General features: G+C 40.8%; 1 protein-coding gene across 11 annotated transcripts in view; it reads right to left on the bottom strand.

Annotated features, from left to right (window-relative positions):
• The window catches only part of NEO1 (neogenin 1), a 242,085-nt gene extending 235,105 nt beyond the window's left edge, over positions 1-6,980 (bottom strand). For all 11 annotated transcript variants that reach the window (XM_036907777.2, XM_036907783.2, XM_036907778.2 and 8 more), the window contains exons 1-2: positions 6,845-6,980; positions 6,052-6,362 (exon numbers count right to left, since the gene is read on the bottom strand). In XM_036907777.2, the coding sequence (XP_036763672.1) occupies positions 6,052-6,181 (130 nt within the window). In that variant the 5' untranslated portion in view covers positions 6,182-6,362; positions 6,845-6,980. The remainder of the gene's footprint in view (positions 1-6,051; positions 6,363-6,844) is intronic.
• Positions 6,981-22,294: the final 15,314 nt, after the last annotated feature.

Raw genomic sequence — 22,294 nt, 5'->3', positions numbered from 1 at the left:
TCATGGCTCCTTTATTGTATATTAATTGACCATGTATGCGTTGGTTTATATCTGGGCTTAACAGCATTCTTTATTATAGCAAAATATTGAAAACAACTTCAACATCCATGCCAGAAGAACAAATAATTAGCAGTGGTATGCAGTATAATAAAGAACACAGACTTTGGAGTTGAAAAGGCCTGAATCTGAATGCCAATTTTTCCACATGAGAGCTGTGAGACTTTTGGCAAATACATATTTAAGACTCAGTTACTTCATCTGTAGAACAGGGGGATATTATCATATTCCTCACAGGGTTGTAGAAAAGATTAAATACATGTAAAAGAGCGTGGCACAGTGCCTGGAGATCAGTGAGTGTTCAATAAATACTACTTTTATTGGCCACTATTATATTCCTTCACTGGAATATTATGCAGACATTAAAATAATGGTTGTAGGAAAATCTACATGTACTGGCATGGAAAGATCTTCAAGGCTTTGTTAAGTGAAAAAAGCAAGTTGAAAAACAATAGGTGGTATGATATGCTTATGTGTAAAAAAATAAAACTATACACACATATAAATATGGGGGGTATTAAAAGTGGTTATTTATGGGTAAAAAAGGAATTTGTTGATAGAAGTGAAAACTTTATCCTTATGTACTTCTATATTTACTTCAAATAAAAGTGTGTTTGAAGTATTTTTAATAAATTTTTTAAAATAAAATGATTTAAAGATAATGTGGCATAATGTTAAGGGAAAACACCTACATATAAAATTGTACATATACCATTACAATGTAAAATGATGTGCCATATTGACAGTGACTAGAAAGAAACAATTCAAAATTATACCAGTGGGTCTAAATGACTTTTTGTCTCTATTTCCAAAAATTTTAATCAAAAAATTATTTTCACTCTAAATGAATCCAAAATTTGGGTTATATTTTAATATCTTTCTCTGCCTTGTATTCTGTGACAAAATCAAAGTTTTTTAATCATAATAAACACAAGACTTCCGTCACCTCATTTAACTCTTCACTCACTGTGATCTTACCTGCAGTCATTTCCTCTGACTACTCTTCTATCATTGAGGCACTTTTATCTAAAAGCCAAAACATCTACCAGTGACATGGCAAATCCCTCCCAACCATAAAGAAATCACCAAAATTAGATAAAGTGCTTGGGAAAAGACTCCATATTCCCCCAATGAGATTAATGTTACCCCAACATTGTTTATTAGCAGAGAGAAAACTCAAAGAAACCAACAATGATCAATTAGGCCAACAGAAAAAAAAAAATCTACACTTTCAAAAAATTTAATTTTAGTATAGTTTTAAAGTCATAAAACAACATTAAAACCATTCTACACAGATACAGTACTTCACAGTCCATAAGCAATTTTACATTTCATTCTTCCAACGATTCAGTTTGGTAAGCAAGATATTAGTCTTGCCTACCAATAGCCCCCAATAGATATATGAGAAGCTATAGGACCACGGGTCATATCTCAAATCCTCTGCCTCTATATCACACGTCTTTTTTCATTATTCCACATCACATATTAATTTTCATACAGTTTACTAAGAAGAGTCACATTTCTTATGTGCTCTTGGAGCATTCATCCTGGAAACCTATGAACTCTTGTACGTCATCCTGTTAAGCAGGCAGAGCAGGGCATTAGCAACTGTTCATGGAAGGCTCAGTAAGAGCACTGACCTTTCCAAAGAAGACAAAACGAATAAACATTAAAATCGCAGCATATCCAGAGAAGGATAACCAAATTCACAAAGGGTCCAAAAACTAAGTAATGTGAAGAACTGTTGAAAGACTTAAGGGTAATTAATTTAGAAAGGAGGAGGAGGGGAGGACAGCACATACACACAACACAAATTTTGTCATCAGACACATGAAGGCCCATCATGTAAGAGTCAGACTTTTGCTGTTTGGCCCAGGTAGGTAAAAACAAAGGGAATTCAACAGTCACTCAACAAACATTTACTGATTATCTATTCTGTGCCAGATGCTTGTGCTATGCTAGATATACAAAGGTGAATAAATCCCAGTCCTCAGAGGTTCAGATTAGTTGAGGAGACAAGATTAAAAGTGCTCAGAAAGCTATGGGAACACAGAGAATGATGACTCTCTCTTTGGGGCAGGGGGCTGGAAGAGAAAAGTTCACTGAATACATGAGTTGAAATTTCAGAAGTGGACAAGGTGGGTAGTGACATTAAGGGAGAACAGTGTGCAGAGGCATGTGCAGAGGCATGGAGACATGAAGCTCTGCAGTAAATCTGCAGTGGTGGAACACCAGGTACATATTAGAGGTGCCAAGGGATAAGGCTTGAAATTGGGGTGGGAGAGGCCATCGGTAAAGAACAGAAAGGGCCTCACAATCTCCAAACTACAGAACACTAATAAAAGATTTTAAGTAGGAAGGTGGCATGCTCAGAAAAACATATATAGGAAAGCTCATTCTGGCAGGAAAACTGATTTCCAGAGGAGAAATTTCTAACAGTGGAGATAAAGAAATTAATTACAGAGCCACTACTGTTAGTTTGGGTGGGGATAATGATGAAAAGATACAGATTCAGATTTTTAAAATACCTAGGAGATTAAAACCAACCAATTATTGGTTATGGGAATGAGGGAAAGGGGAGGGCCCCGTAGGACCTTTGAAACGAACGGTGCTTGGGCAGGTGGTCGACAGTGATACCCAAGACAAGCAGAACAGGAAGACAAGCCCATGCAATTACTCAAACACTGCTGAGAGTCCTGGCCAGGAATTGGTTTGTTACTGTTCTGAAGAAAAGGAATAAGGGAAGCAGGAGGGAAGAGAAACAAAGATGAGTTCACCTTTGGTCTTGTGTAAATACAGGTGCATGTTCAGTGAAGGTACTGAGTAGCATGTGAAGAAGAGTGGACTAGAACCGTCATTAGCTTACACGTAACAACTGAAGACAAGCAGAGTACACAGAATGGGATCAGCTTTAGATACTGACTTTTAATGAGGGCATGAAATGAAAACCTGAAAACAAATGAAGAACTGATCAGAGAAGTAAAAAATGAATTAGGCGATAGGGTAATGCTGAAAAAAGAGAAGAGAAAAAAATTCGAGAAGGGTGAGTAAAGTGAAAATTAAAGTTAAGTGTACTGCACAATGTAAAGTTTACTAACAGAAGTTAATCTAAACAGGAATGGACTACTGTGTGACAAAATCAATCACATCATCAAGTAAGGGATTCTGGCAGATAGTCATCTTTGCAGGATATTGACCAGAGGATTTCTTACCTTAAACGAGAAATGTAGCTACCTGACCTCTACAGAACACCTCCACTGTAGATCCAATGTCTAGATCAAGGCTAGCCTCAACACCATGGCATTCCATCAATACTCTCTTGCAATCTAATGAATGTGGATATTTGATTATTCTAATAAAAATTCAAAAATTAATTCCTACATATTTCATGTAACCCATAAACAACCAAGACGAGATGAGAACTTTTCACTAATTTCTGCTCTGGGATATTCAGAGCTGCTGGACAAAGTGTGGAAATAGCTGATCTAGTCTACTTCAAATTCAAACTGATTTTAGTTGAGCTCTCAACATTTTCTTCCTAACTCTCTCCATTCTTGCAGCCCAGTTGCACCCCAATGCAATTTCTTGACCCCTTCACTCTGATTAGAGAAGATGTGCATTGCATAGGCTGCTCTACTGTCATCTTTCCCTAGGTCCCTACATATCTTTTCAGAAATTTGCCCTTCCTTCCTTCCTAAAACCAGACTGTGCGCCTAGTCATTTCTAACCCTTCGCTACTGCTGACCATTTCCTATCACCTCTCCTTCCCTCTCCTTTTTCCTTCACCTCCTCATGTATATATCAACACTAAGTTTTTGGAAAACCACCCCACTGATCTTGCTGTCCCACACCCTATTTTTCTCCTTTTACTACCAACTATCTCCATTCCCCTATCATCTATGCACTATAATCCCCTACAAAAATATTTGCATCCACCCCTCTACAAAAACAAAATTAAAACCACTGACAAATGACATCTGATTTACAGACAGCTTGTTCCAGTTGCTGCTTACTCAATTCTCAATTTCCTTGGTCTCTCTGTAGCTTATGACAACTGCCCAGCCCCTCCTAGTGCAGTTACTCCTTTTGCTTCTGTGAAGAGGCAGGATGGTTTGTGGAAAACACTCTGGATGGAGAATCAGAAGATCTGTATCTAGACCCCACTATACCACTAACTAGCTGTGTGCCCCCACAACTCCACTCCTGCTCACCACTCAGATCTCACTTCCAAGACACCTTGACACCCAGACTGGACTAGGTCCCTGCAGTACACACTTTTTCAAAACCTACTCTTCTCCTTTATGGTGCTTATCACAATTAAATTATATAATTAGCAGTTGAATGGCTCTTTCCTACCCACACACCACACACTGTAAGCTCCATGAAGGCAGAGCTTACATTTGAGAAGTGCCTGAATCTCATCAGCATAAAAGCCTGTCCAGTGAATCAATATTGAAAACGATGTCACAACCACTTCCTAAGAGACTGCTTTTCTTTATTAACCTAATAAAATTAAAAGCACTTCATTTACTTAACAAAATTACCGCAAATATTCTGAACAGAAACTCCACCAATTACCTAAAACACTCATATGACCTACATATGAAATTTTACATATAACGAGTAAGAAGGAACGTGTCTTCCAAAATAGTTACATCTCTCTTGCCAATCCACAAGAACAGAAAGGGTTGGATCAGTTACCTACATTCCAGGCCCACAATGTGAATTCTAAACCATGTGGAGGCTGCATGTGCAAGTGCAAGTTTGAGACTAAAACACTATTGTTTATATTGCTGTTAGGTAATACCCATTGGTATTTATGTTCAAAGCTCTTCTAACATTGTCAAAAGCTATGAGCTATATATATACCCTGCAAGAAAACTTAAAGAAAGTTTATCAGTCAAGTTAATGTTATTTTAAATGTTATTTACTAAAAATCAGGGAAACACAAGTATAGTTCAGCAATTAGAAGCTGCCAATGTACCTGTTTAGATGACTTTCAAATGCAAAAATTTCAGATTTCAGTCAAGGAGGTGAAAATTTTGTCAAGTGTACCACCACCTTGGTCAAAAAAATTAAACAGATGACATGCTAATTTGGACCTCAACTAACACCATAAAGTCTTAAGGGAAGGACTGACGTTTTGTTAAGTGGCCTTCTTAAATAAATAGAAATACAGGTGATTTCAATAATCTGTGATAATAACAATAAAAAAAAAACACCCGAAAACGGCTTTTCACGCTAAATATATTTATATTGCCACTTGGCAACAACACAAAGTACTTAATACCCGCTGCTTAGACAATGCCCTATATTAAGAGCGGTTAACAGGCTGTAAATATAGTTGTAATCCCCAGGAAAGAAGAGGCATTTCGTAACGGAAACACTACCAGATAGAATCGTGTGGAGCTGTTCTCCAAGGCGCCCTCATCGTTAAGTCAACACTACTGGTTTTGAGAGGCCAATCGTGCCCCCGCTGACACCCTCTCTCTTCGGCAGCCGCGGGGCTACCATCCGAGCAAGAGAAGTCCCTCGACGGCAGCCAGCGCTTCCCTGGGGCTTCAACTGGGAAAGCCGTGGCCAGGGAGTGCGGAGTTCAAGCCCCCCTCCCCCTTCCTTTCCTGAAAATTAATGAATTGGCCGTACGATTGTTTACTTAATGAGGTGTGTAGTGGCCTCTACTGGTGCTTGTGTGAGCACAAGAATGTCCCACTCTTACAAGTGGGATGAGCCTGGGGGAGGGGAGGGAGGCGAGGGGTGAACCTGCCTCCGGGTACAAAGCGCGGAACTGAACCCGGGAGCCCCCGCCGCGCCCCCCGCCCGCCTGCCCCATCCCCACCCTGCGCGACCCCCTTTCTCTTTGGCAACCGGAGCCTAGGCAAAGAAGTTCCTGCACGTTTCCTCCTGGACCCTAAACAAAAACACTGCAGCCGCCGCCGCGCCCCCGCCCCCACCCCGCGACGCCCCGGCCAGCGCCCCCGCGGCGCCGCTTACCTGGGGACTGCGGCGGAGAGCCGCTCTTGGCGGCCACGGCGCCCGGCGCCCGGCGCCCGAGCAGCAGCAGGCAGCAGAGCCAGAAAGAGGAGGTGCCAAGGAGTCGCCGGGCTCCCCGCTCCGCCGCCATCTCTTCCCCGCGAGCCGCGGCGGCGGCAGAGCCGCGGAGCCCTCGCGTCCTTCCCTGCCGCGCGCCTCAGCCGGTCCCTCGCTGCAGGCTCGGCTCCCGCGGCCGCCGGCGCCGCTGCTCCGGCCCGGCCCGGCCCGCGCGGCCCCTCGCGCGGGAGGGGAGACTCGGGGGCGCCTCCCTCCTGCAGGGGGACGGAGAGGGGAGGAGAGCAGAGACGGGGGGAGTCAGTGCATTCCGGGGCGGCGGGGGGGGGGGGTCGGTCTCCAGGTTCCAGGCGCCGCCACCCGCCGCCGACTCCGGCTCCACACACGAGCGCGAGGGGGCGGAGACCGCGGGCGGCGGGGGTGGCGAGCGGAGGCCCAGGGCGCGCACCCCCCGCGCACGCGCAGGCGCGCGCCTCCCTCGCCCGCACCCTTCGGGCTCCGCGCCGGCCCGCCCGCGCTCCAATCCCGGCTGCCGCCTCGCGGGCCGCGGCGACGGGCCCGGTCCCCTCCCCCTCGTCCCCGGAGCCGCGGACGGGCGCGGAGCGCGCGCGCCGGGCGCTGCTGCTGGCGTCAGGGAAACCCCGGAGAAGCGGATCCTCCTCCTCTTCGCGTCCCCCGGCTCGCCGCAGCCGCGCGCCCCCGCGCTGCTGGCCGCAGGGAGAGATTTCCCCCCTCTCACCTCCCCGGCCGCCTCCGGCCCAGGGACCTGAGGGCGAGAGGCGCTCCGAGCCCAGGCCTGTCCCGGAGGCCGGAGCGGGCGCGCACCTCTTCAGCCTGGGCCCGCGGCCTCTATATAGGGCCTCGGAGGAAACCGAATGGCCTTCGGGAGGAAACCTGGGTGCGCAGAGGGTCGGCGCGGGGATTTATGTGCTCGCCAAAAACAATAGCGATCCCGCCCGGCTCTTGCTGGGACCTGGCGCGGCTCCCGTGGGAGGGGGCCCGCCGGCCGCCGCTGACCTCCCGCTTCCAGGCCGGGCCGCCCTCGCGCGCTTCCCGTGGACAGAGCCCGGGCCCGCCCGGACCCCGGGACCCGCGCCCCCACCCGCGTCGCTCGGCGCCGGTCCAGGGAAACGGCACAAGGGTGCCCGGTGTCCGCTCCTGCAGCCCGTGCGGGGGCCCGGGCTGAGCCCCGTGACTCCCGCGGGGTAGTCCCCCGGCTGCAGTTCATACCTCTCCCCTCTGCGTTGGCGGGGCACTTGGCTTTTTAGTACCTGGAAATCACGTCTTTTCGCCGGTAAACCGGGAGCAGGAGGGATGTGGTTTTAAACCACTTGTAATCGTGAGGCAGCATTCAGGCTCCCCAAAGTTAGAGGAAAGCAGTTTGTAGTACTCACACGGATGATGAGAATACTGATAATTTTAAAAGCTACACCCATGGAAAATATTTTTAAGAAAATTTATTTGTGTGGTTATCCAGTTGGAGAGCGAATGTTTAGTTGTTAATGAGTTGGAATTTTGCTCACTGTTCTTCATAGTCAATAACCAAACTGTGTTGCTTCCCACAAGAAGATGGCTATTTCTCTTGACTTCCACATCCCTCTGTGCCTTCTCGTAATTACTTTCTTCAGATATTTTCTTTTATACTAACGTGCCAAAATAAGCAATAGAAGGCATGCATTATCATTGGAAGGGAAGAGCTCGAAATTCTCATAAAACCTCTTGAATCAACAAAAAGATGGAATTAGGAACCCTCATCCCAGGTCTTTGAAACAATCGACTCTTAAAACAGCAAACACACGCTTATTGTTTTCCACTAAGGAAACAATTCAGCTGTCTTTTTGTTTTGGTTAGCGCTTTTAACCAGCAAAAATATTTCCTAAATACCTTGATTGACCTGTTAAATTGGAACTAGATTACCTCCCAATTACTTCACAAGTATTTGCTTAATTAACCTTTAATAATCACATCATTATTCAGTTTTCTGAGATAATTAATGAGAAAAGCTCTTTAGAAACTATAAATTGCCTAGCAAATGTTAATTTTGGGATATCTTTTCTAAGTCTGGAAAATGTTTCATTACATTAAAACCGTAACATGTATAATGTGTCTTCTAAAATGAGGCTTACACTTACCTCCAAGTTTGAAAAATATATGAATTGTAGCTAATAATCAGATTCATTTTCATGAATGACTTTTGTGAACTGTCTCATTAATTTCTCAGCCCACTTTTTACATCAAGATTAAATCAAAAAACTTACTCACTTTCTGTAAAATAGGGTGACCAAATTATATATTTCTGACTTGTGATTAAATCACAGTTTTAATCAAACTCATTCTCATAAACTACTACTACAGCCCCAAATAAAAGACTAACCCTAACTGATTATATCAATTCAACAGTAAGACAGTAAAGTAACCCAGGCACACATTGAATTCAGATCCTTCACCTTGTTTCAGTGTAACTAACACTGTCGACATTCTCTTTAAAAATCATTTGGAACCATTAACCTCTCCTTTATTTAGTCTAAACTCTAAATCTATGAAAGATATTAAACCATTTGTGAAATTAAAACTTTTTAAATTAAAATTAACACATGAGGGCCATGTTCAAGGAATAGTACACAAAGAAACTTTTAGAGCAAAGAAAACAGACAGCTCATTGTATGTTAGTATAAGTTATCAAAGTGCAGGCCAAAAATAACTAGACCAAATATTCTTGTGAAGTTTATTCTAAGTGTACTTTGATATAAAAATTAAATGAAAAACTAATAAAGCTCATGAATATAAAACTTGGTAAGAATCTATTGTCTATAGTAAAAGGATTATTTACCAACTTTAGAGAGGCACTGTATTTCCATGTTCAATTGCTGGCACTAATTAGATTCTGCAGCTGATTCTCTGGCCGAATCCCAGTATCCAAAGTAAAGAAGAAAGCGGGTCAGACCCCTGACTAGAAGATCCCAGTATAGAACATTTCCTTGTCACACACATTTTAACTGGGAGTTACCTATGTCACAAAAACATTATTTTCTTCTACACAGACTTGACATTTTAACATTTGCCCTTTACATTCCACTAGGTAAGAATTTTTATTTCTCTCTCTTCCAAAAACCACCTGTTCTGAAGAGCTGTCTCTCATTAAGCCTAAGAAGACAAAGCCTATGCAATATTAATTTTGCTTGTTACAAGTTGCTTAAAATCTCATATCTTTAGTTCAACAATAATCAATTAATTCAAAAAATATTATTGAAAGCCTGTTATTTGCCAGCTATTGTGCTGGGTTCTGGAATAACAAAATTATTGGTTCATTCATTAATATTCATAAAGCACTTCCTTCATTTCATCTCATGTCCTGCCCTGTGTTAGGGTAACACGATGGTGAGCCAGAGCCAAGGTTTCCAGTCTCGCAGGAAAGATAAACAATTATAACAAAGAAGTGTGAAGAGTTGTTATGGTAAGGAAAGATATAGAGTGTGGGAAAACATAAACTACTACTACAGCTCCAAATAAAAAACTCTAACCCTGAGCATCAACCTGACTAAATTGTATGTGGGGGCAGGGGAGGGAGGAGGAAGGCATGAGGAATTAGTGAAGGAGCATTGGTCTCTAAACTGAGCCAAATACAGATGGGTAGGAGTTAGCTACCCTGAGGTGGGTATTGACATCAGATTTGCATTTTAGAAGGAACACTCAGGCTGCTTCAGGAGTGTAGGTTGAAAGAAGACAAGACTAACAAAACCAGTTCAGATTTCGTTAACAGTATTCTGGGGAGGAGATGATGTTGGCCTGGAGTAAAACAGAGAGGATTAAGAGAAGCAAACAGATAAGAGATTTAAGGAGAGAAAGAGAAACAATAGGGGTGTGGGGGAGAGAGGAGACATGGTGACTCAGATTTCAGCTTGGGCAGCGGAATGAAGATGGTGACATTCACTGAAAGGGGGACAAGGAAGAGAAGCAGATGGGAGGCAACATGATTAAACTTTGAACAAGTTTAATCTGAGGTGCCTATAGATGTGTTAGTAGAAATATTGGTATACTGTTATACTGTTATGTGCGTCTGGAGGTCAGCAGAGAGAACTGTTCTAGAAAAGAGTTACCAGCCTATACAATATGCCCAAATATAAGGTGCCTCTGAATATAAGGTAAACCCCATTTTCCCAATTAAAATCCCCCCAGCAAAACTTTGTAGTCAACTTAAGTATATAAACTTTTAGCAAGATAGGGGAAATAATCAGGGATCTACTTATAATAATAAATGTATAATTATACTTACACACTTTACTAATAAAATACAATTTAAAATATAACCCTATTGAAACTTTTCATAGTGTTTTTGTCATAACCAGAGTCACATTTTGAGTCTCCAACATTGTTTCCCAGGACTGATAATCTTTAATTCCACCTATATTTTTTACTTTATCCAGTGTTCTCACTGCAAATTTTATTCCAGACCCTCATATCAAATCACACTACATTATTTTTCCTGTAATCATATCCATCTATCATATTACTTCTGACAGAGACCTTTAAAGGCTTCTTTACATGGACATTCAACCTTGCCAATATAAAGGTGTTTCCCTAAAAGTAATTTCTAAATATGTGTTATATTTCTTTGTTTCCTTCCTTACCAGTTCTGTAAGGTGGCTTCCAGATGAACATTAATGATATCATTTCATGCTAATGTATATCTCCCCAAAAGAGCATTTTGTTGTTTAAAATAATTGAGAAAACATCTTGTAAAAATATGAAGGACTTCCTTAAGGTCAAAGTATAAAGCCACTCCTTCTTTTCTAAGGGATTATTGTAGGGATTGTTGGGTGGAGGGGGTCTTATATCTGGGTATATATGGTAATGCCAAGAAAGTCGTTGAGGTTGCCCCAGGAAAGTTTAGAACTGTAGAATAGGATTAAGGACTAGGACCAAACCTGAGGAACACCAACATATTCAAAGTATAGAACAAAAAGAGGAACTTGCAAAGAAATAAGCAGACAAGTAATAAGAAATTTAGAAGCATGTGGTAACACAGAAGCCAAGGGGAAAAAAAAGTTTCAGGAATGCAGGAGTGGTCAATAGTGTCACATGCTCCCGAGAAGTCAAGTAAGGTAAGACTTGAAAAACATCTGTTGAATTTAGTGATAAGGTGGTCATGGACGACCTTAGTTAGGGCTGCCTCCGCAGAACGTAAGGCCAGCTGATTGCTATGGCATGTCACTGATCATGAACGACTCTCTCAGGGAGTATACTTACAATCGGAAGAAAGAGTAGAGAAGTCAGGGGTGGGTTTTATTAAGAGGGGAGTGGATTTAAATGCTGATATAGGGAGCCAATAGACAGGAAAGTGTTGAAGAGTTAAGAGGAAAGGGATAATTGATAGCTTTGCAACAGTGTAGTAGATAATTTGGCAGCTGTAATTCAGCAAGGCCCATGGTTATCTGACCTCAGTAATCTCAGGCAACTGGCAATAGGCAAAGAGGACTTCAGAGAACAGAGTACACCCTCACCATGTGGTTTCCAGACAGCTTTCAGTGTACTTAAGCATGTTCTGTTCTCATAACACCTTAATGAAGACTGAAAATAAGAAACAACATCCTGACCTTCGCTTCCCCATCCTCTATCCTCAAAGGACAGGGGATTGGGTCCTGATGGACAGCAGTCACGAAACGAGGCAGTCCAGCATTCCAACAAGAATGACAGAATCTTGCTTTTTGGCTACAAGTGACAGAAACCCAACAAAAAAAAAATACTGTCTTAAGAAGAGAGAAATTTTATTGGAAGGACCCTGGAATCTCAGAAGAAAGATGTGGCTGGACCTCATGAATTAACTCGAGACTGGAATACCTTAAAGAACCAGACAGTCCTCTTTTGGATAGACTCTTGTCTCTGCACATCTTCCTAAATCTGCCTGAGCTTCACACTTGCTGCAGAATGGCTCTCTTTGTGTCCTAATCCACATGGTAGAAAATGACCACTACCAACAGCTTTCACGTTAGTTACCCTTTTACAGTCTGATTCTGATGGTCAGACCCAATTACAAATGTCCCCGTAAGGACTGATTGCCAGTCTTGGTTTAGGTGCCCACTCTAAGTCATTCAGGGAGTTAAATGGGAGCTCCCACTGTAACCAAGTAAATAAAAGAGAAATGTGCAATTCACAGTAAAGAGATGCCAGTTAAACAATTCAATAGGCATCTATGGCAGCTGGGTTCCATTTGTCACTATATCCCAATTGCCCATCCTGGTACCTGGAATTTACTAAGTATTTGTCTAAGGCGTAAATATCTGGTGTTAATTTTTTTAAATAATGGAGAAGGGAATTTAGAAATGGGTCAAAATATTTGCTTGGATATTCCTATCCAAGCCAGAAAAGAAGGAGGCAAAGATGGGTATGTGCAGATAAGTTCATAGGGAAGAGGATATGAAATTCATCCTGAGGGTCTTGACATACTAAGTAGGCAGCAAGGTCATCTGCTGCAAGAGAAGGGTTGTGGCAAGGTGTTTACAGGGAATGGTAAATGTTTGGAAGAGTCACAGAGGGGATTAAGAGAGGGAACTAAATATGGATCCAGCTGAAATTAATAATGATACATTTGTGATTTTTCTCCATCTAGTATTTGTAAGGCAGTGCACAGGAGGAGGAGAGAGGTGGATGGTTAGACCAGCCCAGAGTTGGAGATTTCTAAAAGTGAGTGAATAAGTAAAAAGGGCAAGGGATTGAGGCATTCAAGGATGCTGAAAAGTACATTATGGAAGTGGTAAATCATTACCACTGTGGTTTAGTCTAAAGAGGAAAGGAAATAAATCCATAATGGGCAAAAAAACTAGGATAAAATGATAGTGTCAACAAACTAGAGCACTCAAGAAAATCAAAGAGTAGATGTACTAGGTACAAATATGGAAACTGGAGCATAAAGATAGAAGGCTGTGTATGTGAGACTATAGGTTTACCATTTCAGAAGAGTCAAGGAAGCCGAGGAATTTTTAGGTAATAATGTTTGGTGCATTACCTTTTGGTGCCTTACTTGTATGTTCTGAAAATGTTGGGAGTTTCCTTCTCACTGCTGGAGACTCAGCTTTATCCAGTTGCCTGCCACTGAGCTTCCATATGACACACACACACACACACACACACACACACACACACACACACGCCAAGCCACTTTCCACAAAGGATTTGAAGTGCCCAAAAAAAAAGAGATTGCCAAAGCCTCCTCATTCCAAGCTACAACAACCCCCCCCACACACACACACCCTGCTCTCCAACACTAGGAAGCTGAATTAGACAATATAAAAACCCCAAGAAGTTCATGTACTCCTTTAGCTTATGTCTTATATAAAGGCTACCTAGGTTTCCATCCCTTTCTCTTAGCCCTGCTGGGCCATCCTGAGCTAAGAAATTCCCAAGCAGAAGTCGGAGAAGTTTGAGAAACAAAAAGTTTCTTCTAGGTTCTGCTGTAGAAGGACTCAATAGGAATGCTATTCTGTGTTGGATTTTTCCTGCCCTGTGTGTTGCCATGACATCTTCTCCCAGGTGTTGAAATGGTGGGGGGTCGGGGGAGGAGAGCAGGGGCAGTGTGGCAAAGAGATGTGCCATTCACAGGGCCAGTGAAGTCACCCAGCATGGCAGGCATGGAGTGGTTGGAGTGGAGGAAAAGAATGTAAGCCACTTTATAATTTAGATATCTGAGAAGTGACTCAGAAGTCAGTCATTATATGGGGGAAAAAAAAGACACTGAGTTAGATGGACTCTCAACAAACAGAATTATTGTTTTGCTTATTTTTTTTTTTTTTTGCCCTTTATAAGTGAAATGGTGGGAAATGGCAGTAGGGTCCCAGGTGAAAGTTACCACCACCTATTGTTCATTTGAGATCTGAACAAATGAGGTCCTCAGGAGAAGTGGCCTCAGAAGAAAGATTTCAAATAAAGCAGGAGATAGATAGAGCCTGTGCAGACACTGGGGAAACGGTATTTGTTTGTGATCCAACTGGACTTGCAGGGGAGCAGAGGAAATGGCTGGGAACGAGGGTTCAACATCAGGAGCTTGCATCAATGGGGAGGAAGCACAAAAATTATAAAAATAAAAAACAGCCTGCAGGACAATAAGCACTAAGATAAAGAGTTCTGAGGGGAGTGACACTAAGCCAATGTATCATTGCTGAGGGCTGTGGACTGTGAGGAGTCCCGCCAAGCCTGACACTGCCTTAGATGTTTGGGTCAGTAGGTTTGGGTCCAATGGCCAGAGGAAGGCCAGTCTGTTGCTCCTCACATGAGGGTTCTAGATTCCGCACTCACACCCGCAGATGCACAGCCAGGAACCGCAGCAGCTGAGGAAACATTACAGGAGCAGTCATGATCCAAAGGCAGGTATGAAAAAGGTTCCTCCCTCCTGGAAGTTCAAGAGCACTGCTCCCAGGAGGGAAGGCCTTCCTACCACTTAGTACAGGGATTTCCAAACATAGAGTCACCAGGGGATATGTTTAAAACACACACAGATTCCTAGGCCTTGCCCCAATCCTCTTTTTTTTAAATTAAGGTATAATTGCTAAACAATCTTATGACAGTTTCACATGAGAAACATTGTAGTTACTACATTCCCCCATATTATCAAGTCTCCCGACATACCCCATTGCAGTCACTGTCCATCAGTGTAGGAAGGTGCTATAGAGTCATTACTTGCCTTCCCCATGACCCACCTACATTATATGTGCTAATCATAATGCCCCTTATCACCTTCTCTCTCCCTTTCCACCCATCCTCCCCAGGCCCTTTCCCTTTGGTAACTGGTAGTCCATGCTTGGGTTCTGTGATTCTGCTGCTGTTTTGTTCCTTCAGTTTTTGCTTTGTTCTTATACTCCACAGATGAGTGAAATCATTTGGTACTTGTCTTTCTCCGCCTGGCTTATTTCACTGAGCATAATACCCTCTAGCTCCATCCATGTTGTTGCAAATGGTAGGATTTGTTTTCTTCTTATTTGCCCCAATCTTCTTGTATTATGAACTCCCAGGGATGGGCCCCGGGAATCTGTATGTTGGGAAGTCACTTGGCTTTAGAATTTATATGCAAGAAAATAAAGGTTGATTATATAATTGGATAACAGAAGTAAGCCAGTGACTGAAGGATAATCAGCTTTATGGATTTTCATATTATTAAACTCATTTAATTATATTAAAATAAATCAAACCATTAACTTAAATTCCCTATATTTAGCACTTCTACTCTTCCTCCTCTCTTTTTCACTTGTCGTTATTTTTATTTGAAATCATACCCTCTTAAAAAATATCTCTTTTGCTGTTGCACTTATCAAATTTTCCAATATTAAAGAAATGTGTGCTATGAAACACATGGAAATGCCCAAAAGTAAGTAGAAGAGTAAAAGCACCTGTATTTCCTCTGCTCATGCATTCTTAACATTTGGCTACATTTTCCATTTTTATGTCTACCCACAAAGTTTCTTTTTCTATATTTGTAATCATTATATATATATATATATATATATAAGAAGAAACTTTGTAATCTCTTCTATCTGTAGTTTCTTACACTAATTTCTAATTTTGAAAGAAACTAGTGTAAGAAAATTTGTAATCACATATGTAAAAATACATTCTGCTTTCTTAAACTAATTATTTCATCATAAATATACCCCATGTTATAAATTATTATTCTTAAAAACATATGTAATAGCTTCATGATATTATATTGAGTAGATAAATCATAATAGTCTAAACCATTTTCATATTGTTGGACATTTGGAGTTGTTCATTCAATCAATATTTAACAACTTCCTACTATGCACTGGGCAGGGTTCTGGGGCCTGAAAATACAGTAGTGAAAAAAGTAGGCAAATTCTCACTGGACTCACATTCTAGTGGGGTGTCAAATGATAATAAACACCATTAGAAAAAAAAACAGGGATAGCGGGTGGAGGATGTGAGCTTCGCTTGCATCTTATATAGCGTGGTTAACGCAAAAAATGCTGCAGTAAGTAGACTGGTTCATAATACTTTCAAGTTTTTCAAATTATTTTGTCAAGTTACTTCATCAGAGAAAGAACTACTGAGTGAAGGAGTGTGAATATTTTCCATATTCTTTGATGCACATTGTCGGTTACATTCCAGAGAAGTGAACCAATTTGTATTTCCGACTTTGTGGTGGGAATCATTGAGTATTTATAGTATTTTACAATATTTGAAGGTTCTTATTAATTTGAATGAGTTTCAAAAGAGTAGGGAAATTAACTTTTATCATATTTGCTGCAAATAACTTTTCCAGGTTCTTAATTGGCCCTTAACTTTTGGGGTGCTCCTCTTTCTTTGGCATAACCACCAATTGTCCCAACTCTCTACTAAATGACATTTTCCTCAGACATTGATTTGTGAAGTAAAATTGATCATATGTTAACATTTTAAGTATATTCATATCTGTTTCAAGGTGATTTATCTTGTTTATTCATCTGTCTCTTTTGCATCAATACCACACTGTATTAATTGTTCAAGTATAAGATTCTAATATCTGGCAGGGTTAATTCTCCCTTACTATGCTAACCTTTAACAGATATTCTCTTTGCTATTCTTGATGATTTATTCTTCCAAAAAGTTTTTATATATACTGATTTGATCAAATATTCATCCCAGCCTGCTCCCTACCATTTTTGTATTTTTGATGCTATTAGGAATGGGATTTCCTTTCCCATCACATTTTTAATACATTATTGCTCTTATACAGGCTAGCTATTGATTTTTGTATATTTATCTAATCCTACCATTTTATTGAACTCTTTTAATCAATTCAAATAGCTTTTTAATGGACTCTTTTTGGTTTTATAGATCTGCAATTCATTTTCCTTTATATTTCTAACAGGTTTTACTGTATGTTTTTGATAATATGTTACCTGATGTTTTAGGATTTGTTACTGTTATGTTTTTATTTTGAAGCACACTTCTGATCAAAACAAAATTACTCTGCTGAATGGTTTGGCCTTGAATTTTACTTTCCTTTTGTTAATTTGTGCCTAATATATCTTTGCTGTGCTTTTATTTTAAACTTTTCCCTTTTTGTTTTAGCTATATGTAGAGGACACCTCTGCAAGTGCCTGTCATTCACTCCTCTTCTAAGCAGTGGTTACCACTGGAGCTACCATGTTAGTACAGTGTGACTCCATATCCTGGGGGCAGTTGATGATTAGGCTTGGTGTGAACACCTGACCTGAGATTGGCCACTCACGGTACCCTAATCCCCAGGCCATACTGGACTGGTTCATATATGGGTGTCTGACCTAAACTGAGCTCATAAAAGACTCCTGGACTTGGAGTTTATAGAGAAGGAGAGCAGCTTCTTTCTGGTGGTTTAAATTCTAAAATTTTAAAACCGGGAACTCTCAGAAGCCTTATGTTTCAGCATGTGGAGAAAACTAGTACCCAGCAAAAGAGCATGAAGCTGATGCTTAGAACCTCAGCAGCAATGAATGAAACAATTATTTGAATGTCATCCAAGTCCTCCGTTTCTGGGGTTCCTGAGATCAGCTGCATCTCTGCACCCCACAGTTGTTCAGCTACACTTTTGGTTTTGTGAAATGCTGTCATCTTGGTCCAATAAATCCTCTTTTTTTGTTCAAGCTAATTTGAATCTGTTTTCTGTCACTTGCAACCAAAACATTCCTAGCTAACATGTATTTTTGTAACCAGCTGAGAGACTTACTCTTGAGGCAGAAATGCAAGCCAGTTAGCTTTCTAATTTCTAGAGGTGATTATTATTTTTGAATGTTACATTGGTCAGATCAGGCAGCAGGAAATTAAGAGAGGGGAGGGTACAGTACACTGTTTTGGGTTATCTTGGTCCCATTCTCCTCATCTCTTACCTAGAGAATGCAAGTCACCATTTCCTCCCCTGGACTGAGGTCCTAAGTAGTCCCAGTCACAATGTGACCACTTATTCAAAGCACATATCTGACCAGCAGCAGATTAGTTTCATAGCCTCTGGATAAAGTGAGGGGAAAAGAGATGAGATTGATAGCCTTTGAGAATAACATGTTCTCTTTCTAAAATATGCCCTGCCGTGCTGTCTTCAGGGCTGTCAGTCTATACCTTTTGCCAGCAAACGGCAGTTAGAGAAGACAAAGAATCACGTCAGGGAAATGACTTTCCAAAGGAACATCTGTCCTGTCACCTCCCAGCATTCTCAGGAAACTGACGGTCAAAGTCAGATTCTCCAGGCGTGTGACACTGAGGGGCGCGGATCCTAGATGAAGACTGTATCAAAAGCCTCCACGTTTCCCTGACAGCTATGTTGCCAAGAATTTCAAGATCTGTACATCTGCTTTCAGGACATGGAGTTACTGTTTTGGATGGTTTAGTCCCTTACTAGCAGCTTAGAAATCAAATTACTCTGCTGAGCCAGAGGCCCTAGCTCACTGACTGAACCACTAAATCAGACTAATTGAGGTAACAAATATGCCTGAATAGTGCTTTCTTGAGAAAATGCCACTCTCAGAAGACATAACATTTACTTCTGACTTGGCTGGACAAGTATTGACAACTAGGCATTGCTGAGACTGCTTTTGATCTGTATGGATTACAAGTAATATGGAATGAATTTTAAGAGTCCAACTGTATCTCTGCCCTGATTCAAACACAAACAGAAACACCAAACAGAAATTTGCAAGTTGAACGCAAATCTAGTCCACGTCAGTAACAACTGAGAGCTTTTATCGCCTGACAGCAGCTTTCAGACCCATATGAAACAATTTGAGGGGATTTTTGCAGTTAATAGTGGGCCAAGTGTCAATGTCACAAATCCCTTCCAGAAATTACTGTGGTTGTTTGGCTACTGTGTTGGCAGTCTCAGCCGGAGAACTAAGAAGTATAATGTTACCAACAGTATGTATTCCTTTCTGTTCTAGATGTGGTGCTTTGAAGACAAAATTGAGGTAAGGACAAATAGCTTTTACTATTGCTGCCAACCTGTCATATACCTTTAAAATGTTTGGTTTAGCTCTTTTAATCACAATGAAACAAACATTTAAGAAAAAAATAAGAAGATTCCTTTAATAATTGCATTGTAAAGTTGATGGTTGGTGGCAAGAAGAAAATCTTGTAATACAATGCAATTATGATATAACACAAAGGAATCCACCAGAAGTGTGTGATGGTACAGAGAAGAGTGATGTTTTCCTGAAGATTGTCATGCACCATGCTGACACGTTAAACAGGCTGATATTTTAATCAATGTTTAGGGCCCTAGAATAAGCTCAAAAGATATTGAGATTTTACTTTAAATGAATTATTCATAGACCAAATAGCAAATTAAAAATAACATTGTTGCACAGTCCTTTTTTGCCATCACAAAAACTCTAAATAAAGAGAAAGGGTAACCATGGTAAGTAGGGTACGTCAGCTGTAACTCAAGAGACCTAGATTTTTTTGTTCATAGTTTTACTACTCACTATTTTACTTTCATAGATTATCCAAAATCCCTGTGTCTACAAGTGCCAGATTCCAGAAACACTTCATCAGCTATGAACAATAATGTGGACCCAATCAACATAGAAAGTAACCTAATGGAGTTCATTTTTCTTCTTCTGACTTTGACACAGAAAGATATTTTATGAGCAAATATGATTATCTTCTAGGAGGTTAGCCCCGAATATCCCCAGCCTCCTTAATTGGCTAATTGTGGACTATTTACCCATTTTTCTCTACCCTGAGAGAGTAAGTCTAAATGCATTTCCTCCCCTGGATTTGTTACTTTTATGTTTTTAAGTTCTAAGAGGCATCATGGTGGAATTAGAGGAGAAGGACAATATAACTGGAGTCAGGAGACACTTGGCTTCCAGGAGTACTCTGGTTGAGCTTGTTTATCATTTCTTCATCTACTGTCAACACAGATAGACTGAGTGCCACTGAGGTACAAGGCAATGTAGCCTTTGGACTGGCTGAGTAGCCACAAGCAGACTCAGTAGTATGCTCAGTCTTAATATGCTGTAAAATCGGTTCTAACTACTTTCACCATAAGCATCTTGGCTACAGGCGTTTTCATTGCAAATACTTTTGCTGCAAAACTAATTGTCCATAAGGCAATTCTGCTGTAGAAGATAAAATCATGAAAAATAAAACATGAAAACTTAATAACAAAATTAAAAAGACTTGTGAAATCCAAACATTTGAATATATTTAAAATGCATAGTGTAGATTCATGGAAATACGGTGCAAATAACTGATTTTATTTTCTGGATTGTACCTAAGCACTTATCTTCAAAGTGTTTTTCTCATAGTATTATACAGTTTTTGTCGCTTGTTGATTCATCTCCTCATTCAGTGTTACATTTTTTTTTGGTAGAATTTTTTTTTTAAGAGTGGTATTGGTTTTCCACATACTTGAGTGCATATCTATAACTGTAGTACATTGTAAAGCCTTGTACGCTGTTGTTTGTTCTTGATATATTGTCACATGTCCACTGATACATGTTCCAAAGTTCTATGGGAAATGTGTGTATAAAACTCTGCATCACTGTATAGACCATCATGAAGGCTAAGATTTATATAATATAAAAATGGGACTACTGAGTCAATGGAGAAATGAAAGCAAATTGTCAAACAGTTGATGAAACCAGCAAACTGTCAACCAATTATTTTTATCTTTTATGACAAAATTTCCTCATGGTCAATTAGTTTTGTGGCGAAAATGCTTATGGTGAAAATATCAGACATGGTGAAAACATTCAGTTTCTATGAGATTCATGACATTAAAAACAGTGGGTTGACTAACACTGGCATTTCTCAATCTAGAAATACAAGGGCAGGGACCACACTAGAATTACAATCACTGAAATAGAGTCAAAGCTTTAAAAACGCCTTATGTGTTTTTTTTTAACAACTTGCCTTTCTTGTTCTTTTTATCCTGTTCTCACTCTCCTCCTATGCATTTTTCCTTATAGTCATCATAGAGATGATTCTAAACAAATGTCCTCCTGAAGTCTCATTCTAGCCTGCATCCACTTTTCCAGGCTCACATAGCCACATAAAACTGCAGCAATATCACAGAGCTTCTAGCTCCTTAGATACCCCGTGCTTTTTCATTTTTCCATGACTTTGCTCAAGCTGTGCCCTTTGATTAGAATGTGCATGCCTGGTAAATTCTAACTTCTCTTTCATATTGCAACTCTTCTAGGAAGCTTTCGTTGCTGCGAATCCCATACTCCCACAATCCTACCCTCATATAGTTAACTTGGCTCTCCCTTTGGTTACCTGTCTACCCTGAACACACTTCTGTGATTGCACTTATTGCCGTAGTATGACTTGCAGGTCTGCCTCCCCTACTAGGGCAGGGACCACACTTTATTTGTCTCAGCAGTTGTGAAGGCTGGCACTATAGGCACTGGGGGAGATTTTGCTGGGCAGACACACTGACAGATGGCTGAATGGATGAATGAACTGAGGTTAACGCAGTCTTACTAAAAAAAAAATCTCAAAACTCTGGCACAAGAGCTTTATGAATAAAAAGAAGTTTAAGTTTACATAATGTACACTTACTTGGCACTTGCTATGTCACAATTTATCCTTTTTATGTTGACTTCCTTTTTCCTCCAGGAGATCATAAATTACCAACACACATACCAGTGAGGCGTGCGGTAGGTAGCATGAGACTTGGTCCTTCTATTGCAAGTGTCTGGTCTCTAAAACAAGTCCAGCCACTTCTTGTTCAAGGGGTCCTCTTGGGAGAAGCATTATTTAATGGGTGGCTAGTTACAACTGTGTGGATTTTAAGATTATTGCCAAAGCCCAAAGACTGCCCTTCTTCTAATCCCCAGAAGCAGTCACGTGAGTTAGTAAGAACCCTTCTTATCTTTCCTTTAACCCAGAGCTTAGCTGAGTAAAATAGGTACAGGTAGAATCAGTTGTTTAACTGTTTCCTCTTAATTTAAAGCATCATCTCTGAATCGAATAATGTAGTTTAATTAAGGATTTAGATATTTTTAAGTGATTGCAAAAAAAAGCGGTTGTTATGCTAAAGAAAAATTTCAGAACAAAATAGGACTCTCAAATTGTGTAAGATTTCTTTTGACTTCATTCTCTTCCTCTCAGTACTGGGCTTCTAGAAGTATGGTAATTACAGTGGCTTTTCTGCTGCCGTCCTCATCTAAATCAGGGGCCCCAAATCATGGAAATGCAATTGGCTAGTGAAACAGGATTTTCTGCC

Source organism: Manis pentadactyla, chromosome 11 (assembly GCF_030020395.1).
Source record: "Manis pentadactyla isolate mManPen7 chromosome 11, mManPen7.hap1, whole genome shotgun sequence".
Lineage (NCBI taxonomy): Eukaryota > Metazoa > Chordata > Mammalia > Pholidota > Manidae > Manis > Manis pentadactyla.
The sequence above is the reverse complement of the archived record's forward strand: the minus strand, read 5'-3'. Positions and strand labels throughout refer to the sequence as shown.